At 45.1% G+C, this 25,575-nt stretch overlaps 2 protein-coding genes and 1 non-coding gene across 3 annotated transcripts; all 3 read right to left on the bottom strand.

Moving 5' to 3' along the window:
* Positions 1–288: 288 nt before the first annotated feature.
* Positions 289–443, bottom strand: LOC125595850. Its single transcript, XR_007330663.1, has one exon. It is a non-coding gene; the product is annotated as a 5.8S ribosomal RNA (ribosomal RNA).
* Positions 444–16,655: 16,212 nt separating this feature from the next.
* LOC106428355 lies at positions 16,656–17,417 on the bottom strand. Its single transcript, XM_013869099.1, has one exon. The coding sequence runs from the start codon at positions 17,415–17,417 to the stop codon at positions 16,656–16,658; it is 762 nt and encodes a 253-aa protein (XP_013724553.1).
* Positions 17,418–24,030: 6,613 nt separating this feature from the next.
* LOC125595843 lies at positions 24,031–24,501 on the bottom strand. Its single transcript, XM_048771280.1, has one exon. It carries the CDS (start codon positions 24,499–24,501, stop codon positions 24,031–24,033), a length of 471 nt encoding a protein of 156 aa, XP_048627237.1.
* Positions 24,502–25,575: the final 1,074 nt, after the last annotated feature.

The following is a 25,575-nucleotide window of genomic DNA, read 5'->3' on the forward strand; positions in this document are numbered from 1 at the left end:
TCAAGCTGGGCTCTTCCCGGTTCGCTCGCCGTTACTAAGGGAATCCTTGTTAGTTTCTTTTCCTCCGCTTATTGATATGCTTAAACTCAGCGGGTGATTCCACCTGACCTGGGTCATCAAGAGCTTTTGGACCGGAACGTCTGACTATATGACGAGAATTAAATTCACCACCGCATGTCAAGACGCTCCTGGCATCCTTAGCTCGGATTTTGGCCAACCGCGTGCGGTAACACACAGGAGATCAGCTTCCGTCCCATATCCTCGAGAGGATGGAGGGACGACGATTTGTGACACCCAGGCAGACGTGCCCTTGGCCAGAAGGCTTGGGGTGCAACTTGCGTTCAAAGACTCGTGGTTCACGGGATTCTGCAATTCACACCAAGTATCGTATTTTGCTACATTCTTCATCGATGCGAGAGCCGAGATATCCATTGCCGAGAATCGTTCTAGACTTTACATTGCAGCACTGCTTCCGAACAAACACTGTCTCCGGGTTGGCGAAAGCAGGCTGTTTAGTTGCATTTTCCTTGACACTTATTGTGCCGGGGTTTGGTGATATCCGGAAGCTATGCGTACGATCCAACAAAAACTGAAGTCTTGGGCATGGATGAATGCATAACCATGGAATCGGCAGACACAGTAAGAAACCGGCCTACCGAGAGTGATGTTTCATCATTCTCAGGTCGTTCTGTTTCCAAGATACGACAATAATCCTTCCGCAGGTTCACCTACGGAAACCTTGTTAAGACTTCTCCTTCCTTTAAATAATAAGGTTTAGTGGACTTCTAGCGACGTCGCAGACGGCAAACCACCCACGTCGCCGCGATCCGAACACTTCACCGGATCATTCAATCGGTAGAAGCGATGGGCGGTGTGTACAAAGGGCAAGGACATAGTCAACCCGAGCTGATGACTCGCGCTTACTAGGAATTCCTTGTTGAAGACCAACAATTGCAATGATTTATCCCCATCACGATGAAATTTCAAAGATTACTCGGGCCTGTTGGGCAAGGTGTGAACTCATTGAATACATCAGTGTAGCATGCGTGCGGCCCAGAACATCTAATGGCAACACAGACCTGTTATTGCCTCAAACTTCCTTGGTATAAACGGCCATAGTCCCTCTAAGAAGCCGGCCGTGAAGGGATGCCTCCACGTAGCTAGTTAGCAGGCTGAGGTCTCGTTCGTTAACGGAATTAACCAGACAAATCGCTCCACCAACTAAGAACGGCCATTCACCACCACCCATTGAATCAAGAAAGAGCTCTCAGTCTGTCAATCCTTACTATGTCTGGACCTGGTAAGTTTCCCCGTGTTGAGTCAAACTAAGCCGCAGGCTCCACTCCTGGTGGTGCCCTTCCGTCAATTCCTTTAAGTGTCAGCCTTGCGACCATACTCCCCCCGGAACCCAAAAAATTTGATTTCTCATAAGGTGCCAGCGGAGTCCTAAAAGCAACATCCGCTGATCCCTGGCCAGCATCGTTTATGGTTGAGACTAGGACGGTATCTGATCGTCCTCGAGCCCCCAACTTTCGTTCTTGATTAATGAAAACATCATTGGCAAATTATTTCGCAGTTGTTTGTCTATCACAAATCCAAGAATTTCACCTCTGACTATGAAATACGAATGCCCCCGACTGTAATAATCCTCACGAGCAGATAGAATTTTGGTCGAGAAAAATCCTGCTCGACCAGTTTGGGGTTGGTTCGACAAGAATTAAAAATAAAAATCGACCCCGTGAATTATTCTTGATGGGATTGTCTCGAGGCCAAAGTACATACTCTTAATAGTTCTTACCAAGTGTTAATTATTATGGTCGAGTTTTATCTAAGCTGTACGAGAACCGATGGATGGAAACATTTTATCGAAAACTGGTCTTGAATACTTTCAGCTGCTTGCGAGTCATGTGCATGTCATGTGCTGCCTGGCTGATTGCTTTCTTCCTGACCTGAACATGTGACTTGCACCTTCCAGCTTGCTTGCTACATTAAAGTCATGTGAGTTGCACACCTGCTTGAAGTTTCTTCATGGAAAGGAAATGACATTACTTCATGGAAAGGAAAGTGTGATTCAGCTCACCACATGTCTCATACTGATCTGAAACTTTTGTCCCTTCTTGCTGACTCTTCTCCTGCTGTTTCCCCTGTCATTTATTACCTTGTCCTCTTCCTGGTCGAGCTCATTCATCTCAGAAACAAGAAAGAAAAATTCAGAGAGAAAGAGAGAAAGAAAGAGAGAAAAATCTGTGAGGAAAATACATGAAAAATTCTGAAAAAAATAAGAGAAGAGGAGTGAGCATGGCTGACCCTTTCTCACCATCTTGTGACTTTAATCAGTGAGTATTCATGTGGTAAAGAGTTGGAGATTTGGTGTCCTGAAGTTGAGAATCACCCATGTTCTTCAGCCTTTGGTTTTGATCGGTAAGATGTATTTTGATCAGTTTTCAGTGAGAAGTTCTGTTGGTTTGGAAACGCTTGAGGCTTTGTCTGAATGAATCCGACCTTGGCTTGATATGGCACTGATCAGGTTAGGAGTGGCTTCAATGATAAGTTGTGTACCATCTGAATTCAGAAGATTGTTGATTTGAATCGGTAAGAGCTTATGGGTTTGATGAGATCAGTTTTTGTTAAGCTTCAGTCTCCTGTTTCAGTTCTGTTTGATGATAACCAAGTGCTGTGTCTTGATAAACCTATCAGGAACAGTTGTCTAAATTCATATATGGTTCACTCTTGGTTTGTGTATGATTGAATTTGTATCATAGAACCAGTAGCTGAACTTATGTGAATTGTCTGAATTAAACCGAACTGATTTGATCTTGTCCTCAACTGATCTGAGCTTAGCTGTCTATGGTCTGAACTTGTCATGTACTGATATAGTCTGAGTTTAACTGAATTTTTAGGACAAGAGCTGAACTTGTCTTGTACCAAACTGATATTAGCGGAAGTAAACTGAAACGTTATGAGCTGAGATGAGTTTCTTCTTGAACCGGAATGATGAACCTTAAGTTCCAACAACTTTGTTTTGTTCAGTTACCAGAGGAGATTGGAATGGTCAGCTCGATCATGACTTGTGTTTATTCTGAATCTGGAAGTGAAGAAGAAGTGGAATGTGATTTGCTTGAGTTCGAGTCTAGTGATTCCTAGCCAATCTCATCAAATCAAAGGTGAGTCTAGATAGATGAGTGATGAGTAGTGAATAAATATTTCTTGATTGAACGTACTGATTGTAGATGATTGATAGGCTTTGTCTCTTGATCAATATTGAATTGGTAAGGTGTTTACTTAGTGTAAACACTTATTAAATATTTATGAATGATCATAGAGGTTTATTCCAAACCTTAGTACTTGTTCTCAAGTACTAATACATGTGTATAGTATTAAATATAATTAAGTATGGAAGTATTAATCATGTGAAGTCTTATTATAAACCTGTCTTCCAAAATATTCCCGTATGAATGATGATTACCGTGAATTGGTCCTGCGATATGGAACAAGGTCACGAAGACACGATGATGGGGTCGCACCCTGGAGGCCGTGTAACTGCATGCAGCGTTAGATGTTCGATCTTTGAATATCTGATGGCGATGATGGTGATGCTAACTCGCTAGACTCGTTTAGCCTTTGTGGTTTCTCGGGTCTGGTATATATATATATATATGATTATATGAATGATATGAGAGACGGGAATAGGAAGTGAGGTATACGATTAGATTCACAATGATGGAAGGATAGTCCATATATATAAATATCCAGATATGGAATATATTTACAGTGCATACAAATGGAGTTGATTGCTTGAGATATTATTAATATATGTTGGGGTGCGGGACTAGGCTCACTGAGTAAATTAGTTACTCATGACTCATTTGTGATGCAGGTAACCAGTAGACAGGAGACCTTACTCTAGGACGGGAAGGAACGTCATTAGCCAGCGGTAGTTTTATTATCCTTGCAAAGTCATTTTGATATATCTTATGTAAAAGATTTGTAGACCGAAAACCTCGAGGTTAATTTATAACAAATTTTGTAAGATGCTTTTAAATGATATATATAAAGATTGTTTTTAAAGTATGGGTTCCATATGATATTAGTCCTTGTCCGGACGAACTAACTATCGGATATTTCTTTTTCGGGTTGAAAAGCCTAGAGTGATATTCGATAGGAGTGTTGGTGTTCTTTGGTTGTTGGTCTAAGGCGATCGGAGGTATTCTGAGAACTTTGGATCGACCATCAAGGAACATTGACCGTGTCATTTCCGGTTATCTACGATCAGGGGTGTCACACCGACTGTCTCTGTTAATCATTATTCCGATCCCGAAGGCCAACACAATAGGATCGAAATCCTATGATGTTATCCCATGCTAATGTATACAGAGCGTAGGCTTGCTTTGAGCACTCTAATTTCTTCAATGTAACAGCACCGGAGGCACGACCCGGCCAGTTAAGGCCAGGAGCATATCGCAGAAATAAAAGACAAGCCGACCGGTGCTCACAAAAGGCGGACCGGGTGACCCATCCCAAGGTTCAACTACGAGCTTTTTAACTGCAACAGCTTAAATATACGCTATTGGAGCTGGAATTACCGCGGCTGCTGGCACCAGACTTTCCCTCCAATGGATCCTCATTAAGGGATTTAGATCGTACTCATTCCAATTACCAAACTCAATGAGCCCGGTATTGTTATTTATTGTCACTACCTCCCCGTGTCAGGATTGGGTAATTTGCGTGCCTGTTGCCTTCCTTGGATGTGGTAGCCGTTTCTCAGGCTCCCTCACCGGAATCGAACCCTAATTCTCCGTCACCCGTTACCACCATGGTAGGCCACTATCCTACCATCGAAAGTTGATAGGGCACAAATTTGAATGATGCGTCACAAGCACTAAGGCCATGCGATCCGTCGAGTTATCATGAATCATCAGAGCAACGGGCAGAGCCCGCGTCGACCTTTTATCTAATAATTGCATCCCTTCCAGAAGTCAGGGTTTGTTGCACGTATTAGCTCTAAAATTACTACGGTTATCCGAGTAGTAGTTACCATCAAACAAACTATAACTGATTTAATGAGCCATTCGCAGTTTCACATTCTGAATTCGTTCATACTTACACATGCATGGCTTAATCTTTGAGACAAGCATATGACTACTAGCAGGATCAACCAGGTAGCATTCATAAATCAGGGCAAGACCACGTCATATTCCCCCAAACACATGGAAAGTGGGAACAGACGCAGACTTGACCGTCATCTTTTGTCCGTAGACAAACGTGCTTAGCGGGACAGAATTTCTTCGAGTCACCGCCATAATATTTCAGCAACCGAGATCTCAGCAAACAGCTTATTCACCTTTGCGAATAATGCATAAATTATGCAAAGACACAAGGATCACAAGTGCCGGCTTATGTGTTCACGACTTCCCCACTAAAGGAGATGCCGCAAACCACATTTTAAGCAAAGCTTAACAATTCCTTCCAGATAGGTACGCTACACAGGCCCCGGATCAGTTCAACAAACATAAAACTATGCAAGTGAAGAAACTGAGGAGGATAGTTGGTCTGTACTTGGGTGCACGAGCACAGAGCCTACAAACACTAGCTATCCAATCACCACTCATACGCTGAATGTTTATTTGCCCCACTAATATCAATCTTTCCTACCACTCTTGAGATGTAATCAAAAGAGCAACTGGAAGACGGATGAAACCAGGCCAAGACCACACAAGCGCAAAAATTTGAAGTTAGGGGCAAAACGGTCCGCCGGAAAATTTGCCGGAAAAGATACCGGAAAATTCACCGGAGATAATCCTGCCATCGACCTCAACCCAGCCATCGATAGTGTTGGACCGAGCAGTCCAACACTACATACCCCTTCGGGTACTGAGGGTAGGCTTAGAAGAGTGCCTACCCCTTATATAGACAAAACACTTTTTTCAGTCTGTCACCAGTAGACATTGGTTGTGTTCCGGGAGTATTTTTAATGTAAAAAAAAAAACTACTTCTAATTTGAATCTGATTTTTTGCATGCTTCATAAGAAATGGTTAAAGCTATTTTCTGGTAAATTTTCATGATTTTCTTTTGCTTCTAACCATGTCTTTTGCATGCTACAAAGTTCGGGGTTTCGTGGTCTAAACGGATGTCTACAGCAACTTTTGATAAACACTTGACCTCCTAAACTCTTTGTTGACATATTTTTGATGTTTCCTTTCAGAAAACTTTCTTCAAAAATATTTATTTTTGATTTTTTGGCTTCTCGGGTGATTTTGGCTGTCTGGGATGATTTTGGCCCACGTGGGGTGTCTTGTCAGTACACACAGGACGTCCGTGTGTGTCCGTCAGCACATACAGGACGTCTGTGGCTGTCCGTGTGTGTCCGTCAGCACACACAGAACGTCCGTGGCTGTCCATCAGTACACATATTAGCACGCTGGTCCTTGGACTCAGCACGCTAGCCCTTCCCGTGGACTGTTTGGGTGATTTTGGCCCACGTAGGCTGTTTGTTCAGTACACACAGGATGTCCGTGGGTGTCTGCCAGCACACACTGGACGTCTGTGGCTGTCCGTGTAACATCCCGGATCCTGAATAGGATCATTGGGACAGCCATGGTTCGAGGAAACGTACTAGTAAGTCTTAGGACATCAAGACAAGCGTTCCATGGCCAGATAATAAGGTTAAGGAAGTAAGGAAACTTAGACTTAACCTTACACAAGTCGAGAGTCAGCTAGGACGAGTAAGACGGTAGCTGGAAAATTGGAATATGTAGCCCGACCAGCTCAACGGAGTTAGGTTAAGCTCACTCCAGCTCGGCCACTACTAAGTCAGCTCCATTAGCTGAACTACTTGCTCACTCAGCTGAGGCAGCTGGGAGTCGGCTCATCTCAGCTTGACGGACTGTTTGGGTTTCGGTCCGATGGTCCGGGTCCGGGCCGGTGGCGGGCCATGGGGGCCCGGCCATGAGCCATGGACTGTTGAGGCTTGGGACAAGGCCATGGGCTAAGTCCAGAGGGATTGGGTAAGGCCTTGGGCCTCTGTCCGACCCAAACCCATGTGGGATTGGCGAAGGGACGCATGCGGCCGAGAGGGTGTAACCCTTGGCCGATTGTGCCCATCCGCTGGCCAGTCATGCCTGTTCGTGGGGAAACACATACCCCCTCGTTTTCTATAAATATGGGGTCCTCTCTGTCGATTTCATTCATCCAATCCAGAGTAAAAATACTCAGAGAAATCATAGAGAGAGAGAACAAGTATGGGAGATCGAGAGCAGGAGAAGAACATGGAGAACCCTGACACGGTTCAGAAGGTACATGGTGGGCTATGGCCAGATCAGACTGAACAGACGGTCCTTGTGATTGCACCGCGGCTCTGGTCGGTTCATTAGACCTAACCGCTTCTCCTCTTCTTGTTTCTATCCCGTCCTTTCTCTTCTTTCTGATTATACACGAAGGGTTGTGTTGGTTCAGTCCAAGGGAAAGGTCCCTAGACTTGGCCAGTCATAACCAAACCGCTAACCTAGACGCTGGTTGGTTAGACGGTCGGTTCGAATCGCACCATAGACTGGGCGGTTGGGCTAAACGATTGGTCATGTCCCAAGAGGCACGAGTGGCCAAAGGTCACGAGTTACCAAGGGTTGTGAGTTACCAAAGGTAACGAGTTCCAAAGGTTGTGAGTTGCCAAAGGATGTAAGTAACCAAGGGTTACGAACATCAAGAGGTACGAGGACCAAGAGGTACCAAGGACCGAAGGGGTGCATGTTCCAAACTGTGCCTGTTGAGACAGGTTGTGTCCGTTCCTTAAGGGATCAGACCATGTCCTGTCCGTTGGGACAAGTACACGGTTCGTCTAAGCCAGGGTAAGAGTTGCAAGGTCTGATCGGCCGTTTGGCCTAACCGGATTGGGCGTGAGGCTTACTCGGCCGTTGGATTAAGGCCCAAGGCCGGATCTGTAAGACCCGATCCCGGCCGCCTAGGCAGCGGTCGATGCCTCACGTCGCTCGGTCCACTTCCAGGCCAAACCTCTTAATTTTTGCCCTTTATTTATAATATCGCCTAAAGGCGAGGGCTAACTTAGACTTTAGCTAAAGACTTCCCTAATCATTAATAGCCTAGATCCTTTCAACAGATACACATCGAATTATTATCAGTTAACCATTGGTCTAAAACCAATCTAACACTTTTCTGGTCGAATCACCTTAGCCTTGGTCAGTTTACTCAACTACCAATTAGCTTAAAGGTCAATCCTAAACCCAAACCAAGCCATACGATTCTGAGGTTCCATTCCCTAAACCATTCTATCTAGATCTACATAAGTAAATGCTAGATCATACCTTTGCCACATTTTTGGAGCTTATTAGGTCATCGGTCCTCCATTGACTCAAATTGCTCTTACTTGACAGCTGGACCATGATCAATCAATGATCTTACTTATGGTCCTTATCTTGACTCCTGCATCAAACAACTCCCCTAGGTACTTAGTCATTCAACCAACCATCCACACAGACATAAGTAACCTTTGAGAAGTCTCTGAAAGGAAAAGGATATACATCTGGCCTTTCTTGGCTCATGCACAAGCCGAAATCCTTTTGCCTTATAGGCAATAGTACCAATTCCATATTCTGGACTGACAAAGCTCATTAGATCCTAATTCAATCAACCAACCATCCTCACATGACTTGGAACTGATGAGTCATCATATGGTCTGATCGGCCTTGGGACTTAACCCATACAACAGATATGATTTGTTCATACCAACCGATGCATTCATTAATCAGGTTAGGACCGACACCTTGAACCATCATTCAGAGGTCAGGTCGTCCATACTCAACAATGATCAGATCTTACACGGCCTTCTTTGAACAATCACACTTGGGCTCAGTATCTATGGTCTACGACACATAGTACTAGCCACCATTTCGTCATGACTCTCAGTCAATCTCGAAGCTATCAACACCAAGGTTGATATCTAGAATCATCACATCAATACTCTTACTCCAGCAACGTGACTATCCATACTAGTGTTCGGCCATCGAACCATCGTTATGAAACATGATCCGACCACTAGACTTTATACGCCATCGTCCACTTAGCATGTACTGATATAACCGGCCTTCCATTGCCATCATGTGGATCTATGCCCTACATAAGGCATATGGCGCCTATCCTACTCACCAACCCGAGGTTGATTGTAAGATATCCTACTTAGCCTTTGCGGCTAGAACCATCCAACCATAGCTAGATCGTCCATAGTCCCGTCTAACCGTCTGGTTGAGATCTAGGAGCGATCGGCCAGTTATAACTCCGGCCCAAAGGCTCACGGACTTTCTTACCTGATCCAACCCAAAGCCAGGATCCATACCACAGAGTAAGGCCCAAGCCCAAACCGGATTGCCTTGCAACCGATCAGACCTTGCTACGCAACACTCCGGTTAAACTAACCGTCCGTCCGTTCGACTATGCAGCCGCGAACTGTCCACTTGGTTTGGCCTAAGCCTTGAACCATTGGCACCGTTTGTAACTCACACCCTTTGGGAACTAGTACCCTTTGGACACACGTGCCTCTTGGCAACTCATGACCCTTGGCAACTCGCACCCATTCAGATGTTCCAACCGTTCGACCTAACCGTCCGTATGGACTGTCTGGTCTGTGCGTGTGTCCGGCCTATGGCCAAAGGACCACGCCTTAACCTACACAAGTCATGAACCATTGTGACTGTTCAGGGAAGGGTTGCAACCGTTCAGAACAGAACAGAACCGCCACTATCCAATCGGATCACCTGAGGCCGGTATAGACCATGCGCGCGCCTAACTCGACGGTTATGGACCGCGACCGCATTACTCAACCAGAACCACGGTTATAACCAATCCTAACATATCCACAAGGAGTAGAATAAGAATTAGATGAAAAGAATAAGAAGAATGGGAAACAATCCAAACGCCCATGGCTAGACCGGTTCGGACTGCCCGATGGTCTTAACCAATGAGTCTGTGGTTACCCCACTGACCCTATTGGATTGAACGACGGCTTTGGAGTCCTTCTCCAGACGTTTCTCTATACCCTGGGTATTCATAACCACACGGTCTACTCTCTCCTAAACTGTTCTCCTTGCCGGAGGTACTAAACCACCACAACCGACCCTTTTCCGGCCGATCTCTCTCTCTCCCTTTCTATTTGGCCTCTGCCTTTGGTTTCTCACGAAACTGATTGATGCCTTGATCTCTGGTCGTGCATCCTTTAGATAGGCAACCAAAGGTCATGTGCGAAGAGTCACATCCCTTCGAAGCATCCTTCTGAGACAGATCCTGGCCATCGATTACAATCAACGGTCCAGATCGTACCTGTTCAGATATAGAAGGCTCCAGACCTTCTAGGCACGTCCAACCCAAGCCCATACTTGGTACTCAAGCCCACGGCATGCCCACAAGAGCCCAACGACTCATGGACCACATGGCTGGACGTCATGGCCCGCCACTCACCCGGACCCGGACCATTGTCCCGAAACCCAAACAGTCCGTCAAGCTGAGATGAGCTGACTCCCAGCTCCCTCAGCTGATTGAGCTAGTAGCCCAGCTAGTGGAGCTGACCTAGTAGTGGCCGAGCTGGAGTGAGCTTAACCTAGCTTCGTTGAGCTAGTCGAGCAACCCGTTCACTTCGTCCAGCTATCGTCTTACTCATACTAGCTGACTTCTCTCTTTTATAAGGTTGAGTCTCAGCATCCTGACGTCCTTAACCTTTTAACTTGGCCATGGAAGGCCTTCCTTAAGGTCCTAAGACCGGCTGGTTCGTTTCCTCGAACCATGGCTTTCCCGACAATCCTATCCAGGATTGGGGGCGTGACAGGATCAGGTAAGGAAGTCCGTTGGGTCATTGAGCCAGACTTCAACTAGGCCGGTCGCACCTAGATTATATCTGGATGGACGGATTGGTCTTCAGGACGATCTGGACTGTTCGTGTGTTCTGTTTATATATTCTGGACTGTGTATCTGATTCTAAGTCAAGGGGTGGTTGGTTGAATAACTTAGGATTTGGTAGGCAGGTTCATATCTTTTTATAAGTATATTGTCCGAGGTTTATATGTGTTCTAGGAACCAAGCCAAGCATTGTAGAATCGACCAGTTCTATTCTCGGTTATGATTAATGCTTATCTGGTTGTGGTTTCAGGAACTAAGGATGGTTCTGGTCAAGCCAAGGAGCCGTGAAGGCTCGGTCAGTGAGAGGCTGTGTAACGTGTGGTTAGATGATGCTAGGGATGAACTAGTGATTGTCTATGAAACGAGTAAGAAGTTGTGTATTGGATCTCATGTTTCTATGTAATCCATTTTATACACATTTATATTCCGCTGTGCTATCTGTTCAATTGTTTTGGAACCTCAGATTCGAACATGACTTAGTAAAGGAAATACTTAAAATGAATCAAACAAGCAAAGAAATTGATTAAGTAGCAAACGGGTCCAGTTTCGTCGAGAGGCCGGATTCGGGCGTTACAAGTTGGTATCAGAGCATGCTTGGTTCTAGGATAGTTGGGTTATGTAGTCCACACATACACAGCCAGCTGATTCAGTCTCACGGTGAGGTTTGATGGTTAGGTCTAGGGATTAATTGTCTTGGTTATGTTATGTATATGTTGTACTAACAATGTCTGAATCCTTAGGCTGGGAGAAGCAAATCGGGAAAGACCCAAAAGAGTAAGAGGACGGCCGGTCAGTCTAGTCAAGCGGCCGCGGACAGAACTAATCTGTCCGGGTTACCAACCGTTCCGGCCGCGACTAACACCGGAGATGTATTGCCTACTGATCAGGCCAATCTTACAGGAACGCAACCAGAAGGTCAGCAACATCAGGAAAGTGACGAGGAAGTAGAATCCTCAACGCTAACCGTGATGGTGACCAGCGTGAGCAAAGGGACGAGGGAACGGCCAACGTTCCCGCAGCACTGTCCTGAGAGGACTTGTTAGAGGCCATGAAAGTAATGGGTAACCAGGTGGCGGCTATGACTCAGCTGTTAACTCCACTAGTGAATTCATAAGTTGGTCAAGCTACACCTGTAGCTACGGCTACACCTATTGCTACGGGTCCAGCTGGGGACACGGTTGAGGTGATCGAGATCGATCCACCGGAAAGGTTGGAAAAGAAGGTTGACTATCTGAGTTTGCTTCAACATCTATCCAGATTGGGTACGAAGCAATTCTAAGGTAGCATCGACCCTGTTGTGGGAGATGAGTGGAGGAGTAGGCTGGTCCAAAACTTTCAATCAACTCACTGTCAAGAGGATTACAGGCGAGACATTGCGGTTCACTTCCTGGAAGGGGACGCGCATAATTGGTGGCTTGTAGTGGACAAGCGCACCAATGGAAGTCTCACAAGTTTAGGGACCGTCTGGAAGCTAAGTTTCTAGATTTGGTGCAAGGCCGCAGGACCGTACGGGAGTACAAAGAAGAGTTCTACTGACTCAGACGGTTTGTTGGAAGAGAGCTGGAGGACGAGTCAGTCCAGGTCTGTAGGTTCATCCGAGGCCTAAGGCCGGAACTGAAGACCCGCTGCTCGATCCGCACTTTAAACACCGTCGGAGAACTGGTGGAACGGGTGGCTTTGTTAGAGTCTAACTTGGCTGAAGAAGCTAAGCTTAAGGCTAAGCCACAGTCTGGCCCATTGGGCAAGACTAATGATAAAAAGAGAAAATGGGACCAGGTGGACGGAGGGAAGACCTCTGGTGGCCGAGCTGCGTGTTCAAAATGTGGACGGAACCTTCCCGGTGAGTGCTGGAAGGCCAAGGGGGCTTGTGTTCGTTGTGGCAACATGGACCATAGAGTTCAAAACTGTCCTCGACCGAACCCGTCTGGTAGTAGCGGCACGATGACTTGTTTCCATTGTGGCCAGCAAGGACATTTACAATCGGATTGTCCCAAGCTGCAAGGAAGTCAGGGGAAGGGCCGTGGAGACACAGGCAAGGCGTCCCAAGGCAAACCAACCACAACACCGAGGGTGTATGAACTGTCACGAGACGACGGAGCTTCCGGATCTTTTGATTTGATCTCTGGTAATTTCTAAATTTATCTTTTTACATTCAAGTAGTAATGCTTGGTCTGGAACCTAGAATGGTCTAGGGGTTTCTGATGAGGGTCTATGATAAGAGCCCTCATGGTCGGTGGGGTAAAAACCCACGTGCTTTTCGACACAGGGGCTACACATAGTTTTGTGAGTCCGGGACTGGTCGGAAATGAAAGATGTCAGTTGACTTGCTTGGTTTATTCATTGATGTTACGTTTACATATAAAAGGAAAGTTATTTACAAGTTAGTATGATCTTCCTAGATTACAGGATATTTACAAAATGGAATAAGAATATCTGAGTATATTTGTTCACCCTCCTTCAGTTGAAGCGGTAAATGGTTTAATGGTTAAACTGGATCGGAAAGAGTTGAAGAGAGATGATGGGAGGCCCTTGGTGAGTATGTCAGCGTATTGATATTCAGATGGTACGTGTAGAACTTTGACCACTCAAATGGCCACCTTTTCGCGAACAAAGTGAAGTTCCAGCTAAACATGTTTCGTCCTTTGATGTTTGACCGGGTTAGCCGACAAATATACGGAGCTGATATTGTCACAGAAGATCAATGTTGCGCGTGTGATTGGTTGTCGAAGCTCGAGAAGAATTTTTCTTACCCACCACGTTTCTGCAACAGTATTTGCGACTCCACGGTATTCTGCTTCAGCGGTGGAGCACGAGACAGTCGGCTGTCGTTTCGATGATCAGGAGATAAGGTTCTCTCCTAGATAGACACCGTATCCAGATGTTGATCGTCTAGTGTCCGGACATCCAGCCCAATCAGCATCCGAATAGGCTGTTAAAGTTCTCTGTTTGGATCGATACATCTGTAACCCGTGGTCTTTGGTTCCTTGAATGTATCTGATTATCCGTTTGAGAGCAGTGAGATGAGATTAGCGAGGGTCGTGCATGAAGAGACAGACTTGTTGGACAGCATACGCTATATCCGGACGCGTGAATGTCAAGTATTGTAGAGCCCCCGCGAGACATTGATATCGGGTTGGGTCTTCGATGCGATCCCCTGCTTCAGCTGCGAGCTTTGTATTAACATCAGCAGGGGTGGAGAGTGGTTTGCAATCAGTCATCCCTGCCCGGGCTATGATGTCTGTAGCATACTGTCGCTGGCAGAGGAAGATGCCTTGTTTGTTGTAGTCGAGTTTGATGCCTAAGAAGTAACGTAAGCGGCCCATATCTGTCATGGGGAACTCGGATTTGAGACTTGACGTGATCTTGTCGAGAAGTCTGTTGCTGGAGCCTGTCAGTATGATATCATCAACGTACAATAATAGATATGCAAGATCACCATTATGAGCGTATACAAACAAGGAAGCATCTGACTTAATTGTTACAAAGCCCAGGCTGATAAGTGATTTGCTGAACCTAGCATTCCAGGCACGTGGCGCCTGCTTAAGGCCGTACAAAGCCTTCTCCAACTTACAGACATGATGCAGAAATTGCTTGTCAACAAAGCCAGGGGGCTGATGCATGTAGATGTCCTCGGTGATTGTTCCATGTAGGAAAGCGTTTTGTACGTCGAGCTGGCGTATGTTCCAGCCATGATTGAGAGCAATATCAAGCACCGATCTTATAGTAGCCGGTTTGACGACGGGACTAAACTTTTCGTCATAATGGGTCCCTCTTCTTGTGTTTTCCCATTTGCTACGAGACGCGACTTGTGTCGTTTAAGGACTCCATCTGCATTCTATTTGTGCTTGTACAGCCACATAGAGTTAATAATATTTGCATTCATTGGTCGTGGTACTAACCTCCATGTCTTATTTCTAATTTGCGCATCGTACTCTTCAGTCATTGACGGATTCCAATTTGGATCGAGAAGAGCTTTTTGATGTGTAGTGGGAAGGCGAGAAGCCGAAGAAGTGAATAGAGTAAAAATCTTCTTAGGCTTTACAATCCCTGCTTGTCCTCTTGTTCGTCATCTGAGTTGTTGGTTGAGGAACGACAGTATGAGGAGCAGGGGAAGGAGCAGTGTTTGGCTGAGTAGCTTGTGTTTGGGCTGGTGCCGATGAACCAACATTGTTGTTCATGGCGGGAAGAATGGATGAGTTGATGAGGATCGATTTGAATAGTTGAGATGGCTGATCCGTGCAGTCCAAGAAAGTGTAAGGGGACGCATGATTAGATTGCCTCTCAGCTGCTGGAAATGTTGACTCATCGAAAATCACATGTCGTGATAAGATAATACGATTTGTCTTGAGGTCCAAGCAACGATAACCCCTATGGCTTGTTGGGTAGCCAAGGAAGAGGCACCGAGTGGATCAAGCCGAAAGTTTGTGGGCGTTTGAGTGGTTGATATTGGGGAAGCATAAACAGCCAAAAACACGAAGATTAGAGTAAGTTGGTGTTTTACCATACAGACGAGAGTGAGGTGTACTTCGGCCAATAGCAAAGGAAGGTAAAATGTTAAGAATGTGGACCGCAACGTGAAGAGCCTCTGCCCAATAAGATGGCGAGAGTTGAGCTTAAAAAAGAAGGGCACGACTAGCATTGTTGACGGTCCATATCATCCTTTCAGATTTCCCATTTTGTTGGGAGGTGTGTGGACAAGAGAATCTGAAAGATATCCCATTATCAGAAAAGTGTTTAAGAAACTGACCATTGTTGTACTCACCCCCATTGTCACATTGTAAGGATTTTATTGTGACCCCAAATTGTGTTTTGACGAAAGCAGAGAAGTGTATGAATTTTGAAAACACCTCGCCCTTGCGCCTGAGAGGATAAACCCACAAATGATGAGTGAAATCATCTAAAAACAGAACATAATATTTGTATCCACTCAAACTTTGTATAGGAGAAGTCCACAAATCGGAATGGACAATTTTGAAAGGCATGAGAGTTGTATTATTTGATTTTGAAAAAGGAAAATTGAGATGTTTTCCCAATTGACAAGCATTACAGAATTGTAAGCTGTCTTTATTACATGAAAAACCTGAAGAAGACATGATAGATTTTAAAGAATCAGGGTTTGCGTGAGCTAGACGTTTGTGCCATAGAGTCAGAGATTTCGTAACAAGAGCAGTGTGTTGTTGCGGTTTGAGACTCGCCAGAACAGAGTAAAGTCGCCTGAGCTATCACTGCAGAGAATGGTTTTCCGAGACTGAAGGTCCTTCACAGAGAAACCAAATGGATCAAACTCAATCGAACACCAATTGTCCTTAGTGAAACGACGGACAGATATGAGATTTTTAACAATGTCAGGAGTGATAAGAACATTGTTTAGATTTAAAGTGCGAGTGTTTGAGGAAAGAAAGGCTTTACCAGAAGAGTTTATTGGAATAGATGATCCGTTTCCAACAACAACTGAATTTCCGATGTTCAATTTAGTAACAGAGTGGAGGTTACCTGAGGAAGAATCCAGGTGAGAGGTAGCGCCAAAGTCCATATACCAGTTGGGGGATTGTTCAGTTAGCGTCATTGTATTGAACGCTTCCTGAAAGTCACGCGGCTGCATGTAGTTTGCGTCTGCCATGTTCGCTTCATGTTGTGTTGGGCGCGGAGAGTACGGGCGCTGAGGGAACGAGGCCCATGGTGGAGGAGGCCCTTGTTGCCATGCATTGTAAGGACTGTTCCAGTATTGTTGCGGCATGTTCCAGTTTGAATTTTGGGATCATTGATTATAGTTGTAGCGTCCCCGTCCTCGACCGCCTCTGCGATTGCCGCGGTTGTTGTGTTGCTGTCTTTGGTTGATGTCCGCTGATTTGTTGTGAGGAACCGTTGCAACGAGGGCTGATGAAGATGAAGCAGCGTTGGAGTGAGAAGAAGACCCCTTGATTGGCTTTTTGAGGCGTGTTTCCTCCAGCTCTAGCATATTGCGAGATTCTTCAAATGTCGGAAATGGCTTTTGATGTTTTATCACATTTATTATGTGATCAAACTCCTCATTAAGTCCACTGAGCATGTACATAACGAGAATTTTGTCACTGACAGGAGCCTTAACATTCTCCAACAGGTCAGCAATGGATATGAGACTCTGTGAGTACTCATGGATTGATTGATCTCCAATTTCTTTGGTTCGAAGATCATTGTCGAGCTGGATCACCCGAGATTCCTTGTTGTTTCTGAACTGGTTCTCTCTCCGGAGCCATATGTCTCTTGCTGAACCACCAGTTTTGAAAGAAGACTTGAAGAGTGGCGGGGCAAGCGTACCGTAGATCCAAAGCTTGACTAAGCCGTTACGCTTCTTCCAGGCGAGATCATCGTCGTCGGTCGGTACGGAGGTTCCATCGACGTGTCCTAGAAGATCAAAGGTTAAGCAGTGGGTGAGGAAGAGCTCTCTCCACGCGTCATAGTTGAACACGTCGAGATCCAACACCAAAGGTATACGGTGTTTGATGTTCGTCACTCCGAAGGCTCTCTCAATGTTTGCCATGGTGACAACTTGTAGAAGAGACTCGGTAGATAACAAAACAGAATAGAAAAGAAATTTTTTAAGAAGAGCTAAGCTCTGATACCATGAAAGATGTCAATTGACTTGCTTGGTTTATTCATTGATGTTACGTTTACATATAAAGGGAAGGTAGTTACAAGTCAGTATGATCTTCCTTGATTACATGATATTTACAAAATGGAATAAGAATTTCTGAGTATATTCTTTCAGGAAAGGGTCTGTTCTGTCTGGATGATGGTGATAATTTTGGGATAGTGAGGGCGGCCAGTGGGCAAGCCTTGAACTCACTAGGTCTCATGTCGAATATCCCAGTGCAGATCCAGGGAAAGGTCTTCCCTGTGAATCTGGTATGTGTCCACCTAAAGAATCAAGAAGTGATCTTAGGTATGGATTGTTTGGGAAAGTATCGAGCCACTCTCGATTGCCATAAGGGTCGTGTGCAATTGGAGAATGGACTTCACCCGGTAGAGTACCAAGTTCTGTGTCAGGCTCAAGAGAAAGTAGTGGTTTCAGCAGTTCGAGCGATTCAGATGCCGGAACAGGGTTGTCAGTCATTCTTGGTTACAATTACAACTACAGAGCCTGACAGTTCTGGTTTTCTGTTAGACCCACGCGAGGATTCGTTGGTGTCCGAGTTCCAGGATGTGTTTCAGGCGCTACAGGGTGTCCCCCTGGATAGGTCCGATCCCTTTCTGATTGAACTGGAACCAGGGACAGCTCTGCCGTCCAAGAGTCCGTATCGAATGGCTCCGGCCGAGATGGCCGAGCTAAAGAAGTAATTGGAAGAATTGCTTGACAAGGGGTTAAAACGGCCAAGTAACTCCCCTTGGGGTGCACCGGTCCTCTTTGTGAAATAGAAGGATGGTAGCATGCGTCTGTGCATCGACTATCGAGGGTTGAACAGGGTAACTGTGAAGAACAAATACCTGTTACCCAGGATAGACGAGCTGTTGGATCTGCTGAAAGGAGCTAGGTGGTTTTCTAAAATCGATTTGGCCTCAGGATATCATCAGATTCCTATAGAGCCAAACGACATTAGGAAGACAGCATTAAGGACCAGGTACGGCCATTACGAGTTCGTAGTGATGCCGTTCGGTCTGACCAATGCACCTGCTGCATTCATGAAAATGATGAACAGTGTGTTCCGGGACTTCTTGGATGAATCAGTGATCATCTTCATTGATGATATCCTGATCTATTCCAAGGACGATAAATCTCATCGGAAACATTTGAGAGCCGTGCTGGAAGGATTACGAGAGCACAAACTCTTTGCTAAACTCAGCAAGTGCAGTTTTTGGCAAAAGAGTGTTGGGTTCCTCGGACATATTGTTTCTGACCAGGGCGTCTCAGTGGATCCAGAGAAGATCAGGGCAATCAAGGATTGGCCCCGACCAAGCAGTGCCACGGAAGTTAGAAGCTTCCTAGGGCTGGCAGGTTACTATAGAAAGTTTGTGAAGGGATTCACAAGCTTGGCTCAGCCGATGACACGGTTGACTGGGAAGGACGTTAAGTTCACATGGTCCGAAGAGTGTACGAGATGTTTCTACGCACTTAAGGCTATGCTGACTAGCGCACCCATCCTGGTTCTTCCGGAGGCAGACCAACCTTATGTGGTCTACATGGATGCGTCCATCACTGGACTCGGTTGCGTGTTAACTCAACAGGGGAAGGTCATTTCTTACGGGTCAAGGCAGCTGTAGAACCATGAGGGAAACTACCCCACCCATGATCTTGAAATGGCTGCGGTAGTATTCGCCTTAAAGATTTGGCGATCATATTTATATGGGGCTATAGTCCAGATACTTACAGACCATAAAAGTCTGAAGTATATATTCACCCAGCATGAGTTGAACTTAAGGCAGAGGAGGTGGATGGATTTCGTGGCCGACTACGACCTAGACATCACTTACTATCCGGGTAAGGCTAACCTTGTGGCCGACGCCTTGAGCCGGAAGCGAGAAGATGTTGCGGCCGGTAGCAGAACGGACGAGCCAGATGAGGCGGGACGTTTCGTCCGTTTAAATGCTTTGAACAGGACGGACGAACCACGGGGTTTAGAGGCAGTGAATAAGGCTGACCTGCTTGCCCGGATCCGATCGGCCCGAGATCAGGACGAGAACCTGAAGATGGTTGCTCGGAACGGCCTGACTGAGTATCAAATCGCCAAGGACGGTATGATCTTAGTTCATGGTCGGATCAGCGTACCCAATGATAGGAGTTTAAAGGATGAGATCCTTAGAGAAGCTCACAAGTTTGGAGTGACCAAGATGTATCATAATCTCAGACAGTACTATCATTGGATACGGACGAAGGTCAATGTGGCCGAATGGCTGGCCAAGTGTCCTACTTGTCAACTTGTCAAGGCCGAACAACAAGTTCTGAGTTGACTTCTTCAGAGCCTACCTATTCCGGAATGGAAGTGGGATCACATCACGATGGACTTCGTGACAGGTTTTCCCACGACCAGGAATAGGAATGATGCTGTCTGGATAATAGTGGATCGACTGACCAAGTCTGCCCACTTCCTGGCCATCAAAAAGACTGATGGAGTCGACCGGATTGTGAGTAAGTACATTGACGAGATTGTGAGGCTACACGGAGAACCCTCAAGTATAGTTTCGGATAGAGATTCGAGGTTCACTGCTCACTTCTGTCAAGCTTTCCAGAAAGCTTTAGGAACGAGAGTGAACATTAGTACGGCTTATCATCCCCAAACGGATGGGCAGTCGGAAAGAACTATACGGACGCTGGAGGATATGCTTCGATCATGTGTCCTCGATTGGGGCGATTCCTTGGAATGACATTTGCCGTTAGTGGAGTTCGCCTACAATAACAGTTTCCACTCAAGTATAGGCATGTCGCCATATGAAGCTTTGTATGGACAACCATGCAGGACGCCGTTATGCTGGACCCAAGTGGGGGAGCACAGCATGATAGGCCCCGAAATTGTGGAGGAAACCACGGAGAAGATCAAGTCCGTGCGGGACAAGATGAGGGCCGGACAGGACAGATAAAAACATTACACTGACAAACAAAGGAAAGAACTGGAGTTTGCAGTGGGTGATATGGTCTATCTCAAAATGATTACCTTTAAAGGTAGAGTGCAAATTTCTGGTAGAAGGAAATTAGATCCAAGATACCTAGGTCCGTTCAGAGTCATAGAACGAGTGGGTAGTGTGGCATATAAGTTGGACTTACCATCCGAGATGGAAGCCTTCCATAATGTATTCCATGTCTCCCAACTCCGGAAGTGCTTGACGGATCAGGACGTCTTAATACCAGAAATACCATCTGATCTAGGTACGAATCTAACTTTGGAAACAAGGCCGGTTCAGATCGTAGATAGGATGGAAAAGCAATGAGAAAGAAAAAAATCCAGATGGCAAGGTCATTTGGGATTGTAATGGTCGAGAAGAGACCACTTGGGAGACGGAGGCCAGGATGAAGGCCGAGTTTCAGAAATGGTTTGACCAGTTTGTGTTGGATGAAACACATGACTCGGATTCGAGGAGGAATCCATTGCTAGTAGGGAAGACTTGTAACATCCCGGATCCTGAATAGGATAATTGGGACGGCCATGGTTCGAGGAAACACACTAGTCAGTCATAGGACATCAAGACAAACGTTCCATGGCCAGATAAGAAGGTTAAGGACGTAAGGAAACCTAGACTTAACCTCACACAAGTCGAGAGTCAGCTAGGACGAGTAAGATCGTAGCTGGACGGATGGAACAGGTTTCTCGACCAGCTCAACAGAGTTAGGTTAACCTCACTCCAACTCGGCCACTACTAAGTCAGCTCCAATAGCTGAAATACTAGCTCACTCAGCTGAGGCAGCTGGGAGTCAGCTCATCTCAGCTTGACCAACTGTTCGGGTTTCGGTCCGATGGTCCGGATCGGGCCGGTGGCGGGCCATGGGGGTCCGCCATGAGGCCATGGACCGTTGGGGCTTCGGGACTGTGACACCCTCGATCGTAGATAACCGGAAATGACAAGGTCGATGTTCCCAGATGGTCGACCCGAGGTTCTCGAAATAAATCCGATCGCCTTAGACCAACAACCAAAGAACACAGACGCTCCTATCGGATATTACTCTAGGCTTTTCAACCCGATAAAGCAATATTCGATAGTTAGTTCGTCCCGGACAAGGACTAATATCATATGAGAACTCGTGATTTATAAACATCTTTGATACATTATTTATTAACTTTAAACATCTTACAAAGTGTTATAGTTTTATCCTATGGCCTATTGCCCAACAACGTTTTAAGTAAATATACATCAAAAGGTACGTTGCAAGGACAACAAAATACTACCGCTGGTTGGCCGTTCCTTCCGTCCAAAAAGTAAAGTGTCTCCCGCCTCAGGTTTACCTGCACACATAAATGAGTCATGAGCAACTATTTTACTCAGTGAATCTAGAATCACAACACAATCAATAACAATCAAGCAATTATCAATGCATATACATGATCATGCAAGTACTAGTACTATACTTTAATATCGATCATCATTGTGACTTCTTATTTTAAACATCACTTCCACAACACCCGCCCGTTACCATACTCATATAACACAATATATATACTAGACCCGAGAAACCACTAAGGCTAACCGACACTAGTGAGTTAGCATCACCATCATTGTCAAATGTCCGGTATGAACAATCCGACACTGCATCGTCATGCAGTACACGGTCTCCAGGGAGCTACCCAATCATCGTGTCTTCATGACCTTGTTCCATTCGCAGGACCAAGTCACGGTAATGTGGGGGCTTTAGGGATAGTGAATATAACAAGACTTCACATGATTTTACTTCCATAATTATTCCAAAATTAATCCATAATTAATCCTTAATTCATCATAATTAACTCTTAATTAATCCTAGATTAATCCTTAATTAATCTCATATTAATTTTTAATTAATCCAAGATTAGTACTTAATTAATCATGATTACTCCTTAATTAATCTCAAATTAATTCTCAATTAAACAAAGATTAATTCTTAATTAAACTAAGATTAATCCTTAATCAAAACCATGATTATTTCATAGTTAAGATTAGTACTTGAGAACAAGTACTCAGATTAGGATTAACCTCACTTTAACACTATTCTTTAAGTGTAAGTGTTTACCATGAGTAAACACAATATCATTCTTAAATATTCAGACATTTTACTAACTTAATCAAGGACTCATTCATGATCTATCTCAACATCTATCTAGACTCACCTAAAGATTAGTCTTGAAACTGGCTTGGACAAGACTTGAGTTCCACTTGAACAAGGATGATTGAACAGGACTGGATACTTCAAGCTTTACTCTACCTCTGACCTGAAACAGAGTGGTATGATCACAAGATCAGTTCGGTTCATGCCTTAACACCTTAGATCAGATCAGTTCAAGCTTGGTTCTTCTCAGACTATACAAGTTCAGGACAAGATCAGACTGAGTTCAAATCGGTTTACTCAAAGCTAGATCAAAATATCATAGGTGGTGGTTCTAAGAGGTTGATTCAAACCGAAATTAACAAGAACTGAACTGTATCAGAACTTATAGAACTGATCCGACCAAGACCTAAACTAAACATCAACTGTTCTGATCAGATACTGACTGAGGCAAGGAGACCAAATCTTACCAAGATGAACCAAAGGACTAGATGGCCTCAGCTGATCCTCTTCTCCAAGGTAAGCTTGTGGCTGGACTGATCAAAGAGAAAGATCAAGGTCTGATCATGATCTGAACTCAACTAGGTCTAGGGTTTTATTTAAAAATATCACCTTCTGATCTTTCCCAGGTAAGAAACTGAGCTAAGGTTGAAGATTAGGTCACCACCAATTTTTTCTTAATTTATTTTCTTGATTTTTCTCACTGATTTTTCTGTTCTTCTTTCTCTCTTTCTCTCTGAAATTCTCGAGGTTTTTCTGTAGGTTTCAGAACGTGGGAAGCAGCTGGAGGAGGGTTAAATACAAGCTGTGGTTGCTTCACCTGAGGGTTTAGCTCATAACAAAGCTTGGCTGAGAGCAGACAGCTGGCAACCTGTTTCATCATCTACACCATACTGTCCTTTCCCTCCCATGAAGTAGTTTCCAGCCAATCATAAATAATTAAAGGAGGAAGCAAGCACACAGGCAGCTTGTGATTGTCATGTGCCATTTACTGAAGAAGCTAAGTAAGCAGGCAGGTGCAAGTCAAGTGACTGAATACTGAACAAGCAGGCTGGTGGAAGACATGAGTCTGGTCCAAAATTAATTAGGCAGTTGGTTAATAATTTAAAATAATTTTCAACCAAATATTCCTTGTCTTTGTCTCTCGTCTTGTTCTCGGACAGTCTCGTCCAGCTTAATATAAATTCGACTAAAATATTTAAGACTCGGCCAAACTATCATGTGAAGGTCTTTCGACCACAAGACAGTCCCGTCGAGAAATTAATCTACCGGGTCGATTTTTATTTCTATTAATCATGGTCAAACCAACTAAAAACTGGTCGAGTGGGATTTTTCTTGACCAAAAATTCATTGGCTCGTGAGGGTTATTACACTCTTCCCCCCTTAAAAGAATTCGTCCCCGAATTCTCAAAATATAAGTGTACACCCTTTACTGGACGACTGGGGTATCTGAGAAGAGTTCTGGGTAATCAGCTCGGAACTTATCTTCATCCTCCCATGTTATAACAACTCTCTGTTGCTTTCCCCAAAATACTTGAACTTGCGAAATTTCCCTATTCTTCAATTTCTTGATACGACGCTCGCCTATCCGCAAAGGACCTTCAGGATAGGTGAGGTTAGGTTTCAAGTTCTCTGGTCGCTGCGGCTCAACCATATTTGGATCTGGTATATGCTTACATAGCATCGATACATGAAATACCGGATGCATAGGCATATCGGGTGGAAGTTCTAGTCTATAGGCTACTTCTCCAACTCTAGGGACAATTCGGTATGGTGCCTTTGCTATTGCAGCGGATCCGGGTTCTAAGGTTATACTAAAGGGGTTACTCCTAGACGGCAGCAATCCCTCTAATGCCTTAAACACGTCCTCATATTCTCTGACTACTGGTATTTCTTCCATGTTCTACTCTTTCTCGTCTTCTACTGGTCCAGCAACTAAGGTCACTAAGTATATTTCTTCACCCTTCTCCAAAAGGTTTTTAATTCTCAGTGCTAACACTAATGACGCTCCAACACTTGGTACTATGCCATGGTAAGCTAAAAGGGGTTGGGTATCTCTCTCGAAAACAATCTTCCTTCGACCACAATCAAGGTGAGCTCGGTAACTTGACAGCCAATCACCTTCAGTTTCAAGAACTTGATCTCCAGGAGAACGGGAATGGATAAATTCACCTTAGTGAATTCTCCATCGAATCATGATGCTACTTCGGGAGCTACAAAACTATGTGTTGCTCCCAAATCGAAAAGGATGTGGGCGGATATTCCACCCACAAGCAAAGTCGCTGACAATAATTGACTTTCCCATCAATTACTTAACAACTTTTATACTATTTTTTATTTATATCACCAATTTACCAATCATTTAAAAATTATGCAACACTCAATTGGTTAGGAAAACAAACCTGAAATCGGACCCTGAGGTGGTCTGGATGGTCCTGGTAACTCTAAAGCATAAGCCCTACCAGCAGTGGCTTGACGCTTAGCAGGAGGTAAGGGTAAAGGTGGGTTAACTGGTACAATGGGTTGAGCACTCGTAACAACAGGCTGAGCAAGATGAGTGTGTGGACATGATGTCGCGTAATGTCCTCGCTCTCCACACGTGAAACAAGTGATGTGAGATGGTACAGCCGGTTGGAACTGTCCCACGGTCGGACAATCTCTCCTAACATGGCCCAGCTGGCCACAAGTGAAACAAGTTGGGGTTCTAGGTCTAGGACCTCCAGATCGACCTCCCCGAAAAGCTCTACCTCCCCGTCCTCGCGGCATAGGAGAATGTGGCTGAGGCTGACTTTGAACGGATGGACCTCTAGGTTGTGCAGAATGGCTAGAAGAAGCTCTCTCAGCAGCAATGGCCTCCTCCACACTCACAGCACGCTCAACAAGATCAGCAAGCCTATGAAACTCTACTGCCTCAAGTCTGCTCCTGATATATGGGTTAAGTCCTCGAAGGAACTTACGGATAATCATCATCTCG

Source organism: Brassica napus, unplaced genomic scaffold (genome assembly GCF_020379485.1).
Source record: "Brassica napus cultivar Da-Ae unplaced genomic scaffold, Da-Ae ScsIHWf_1092;HRSCAF=1556, whole genome shotgun sequence".
NCBI lineage: Eukaryota > Viridiplantae > Streptophyta > Magnoliopsida > Brassicales > Brassicaceae > Brassica > Brassica napus.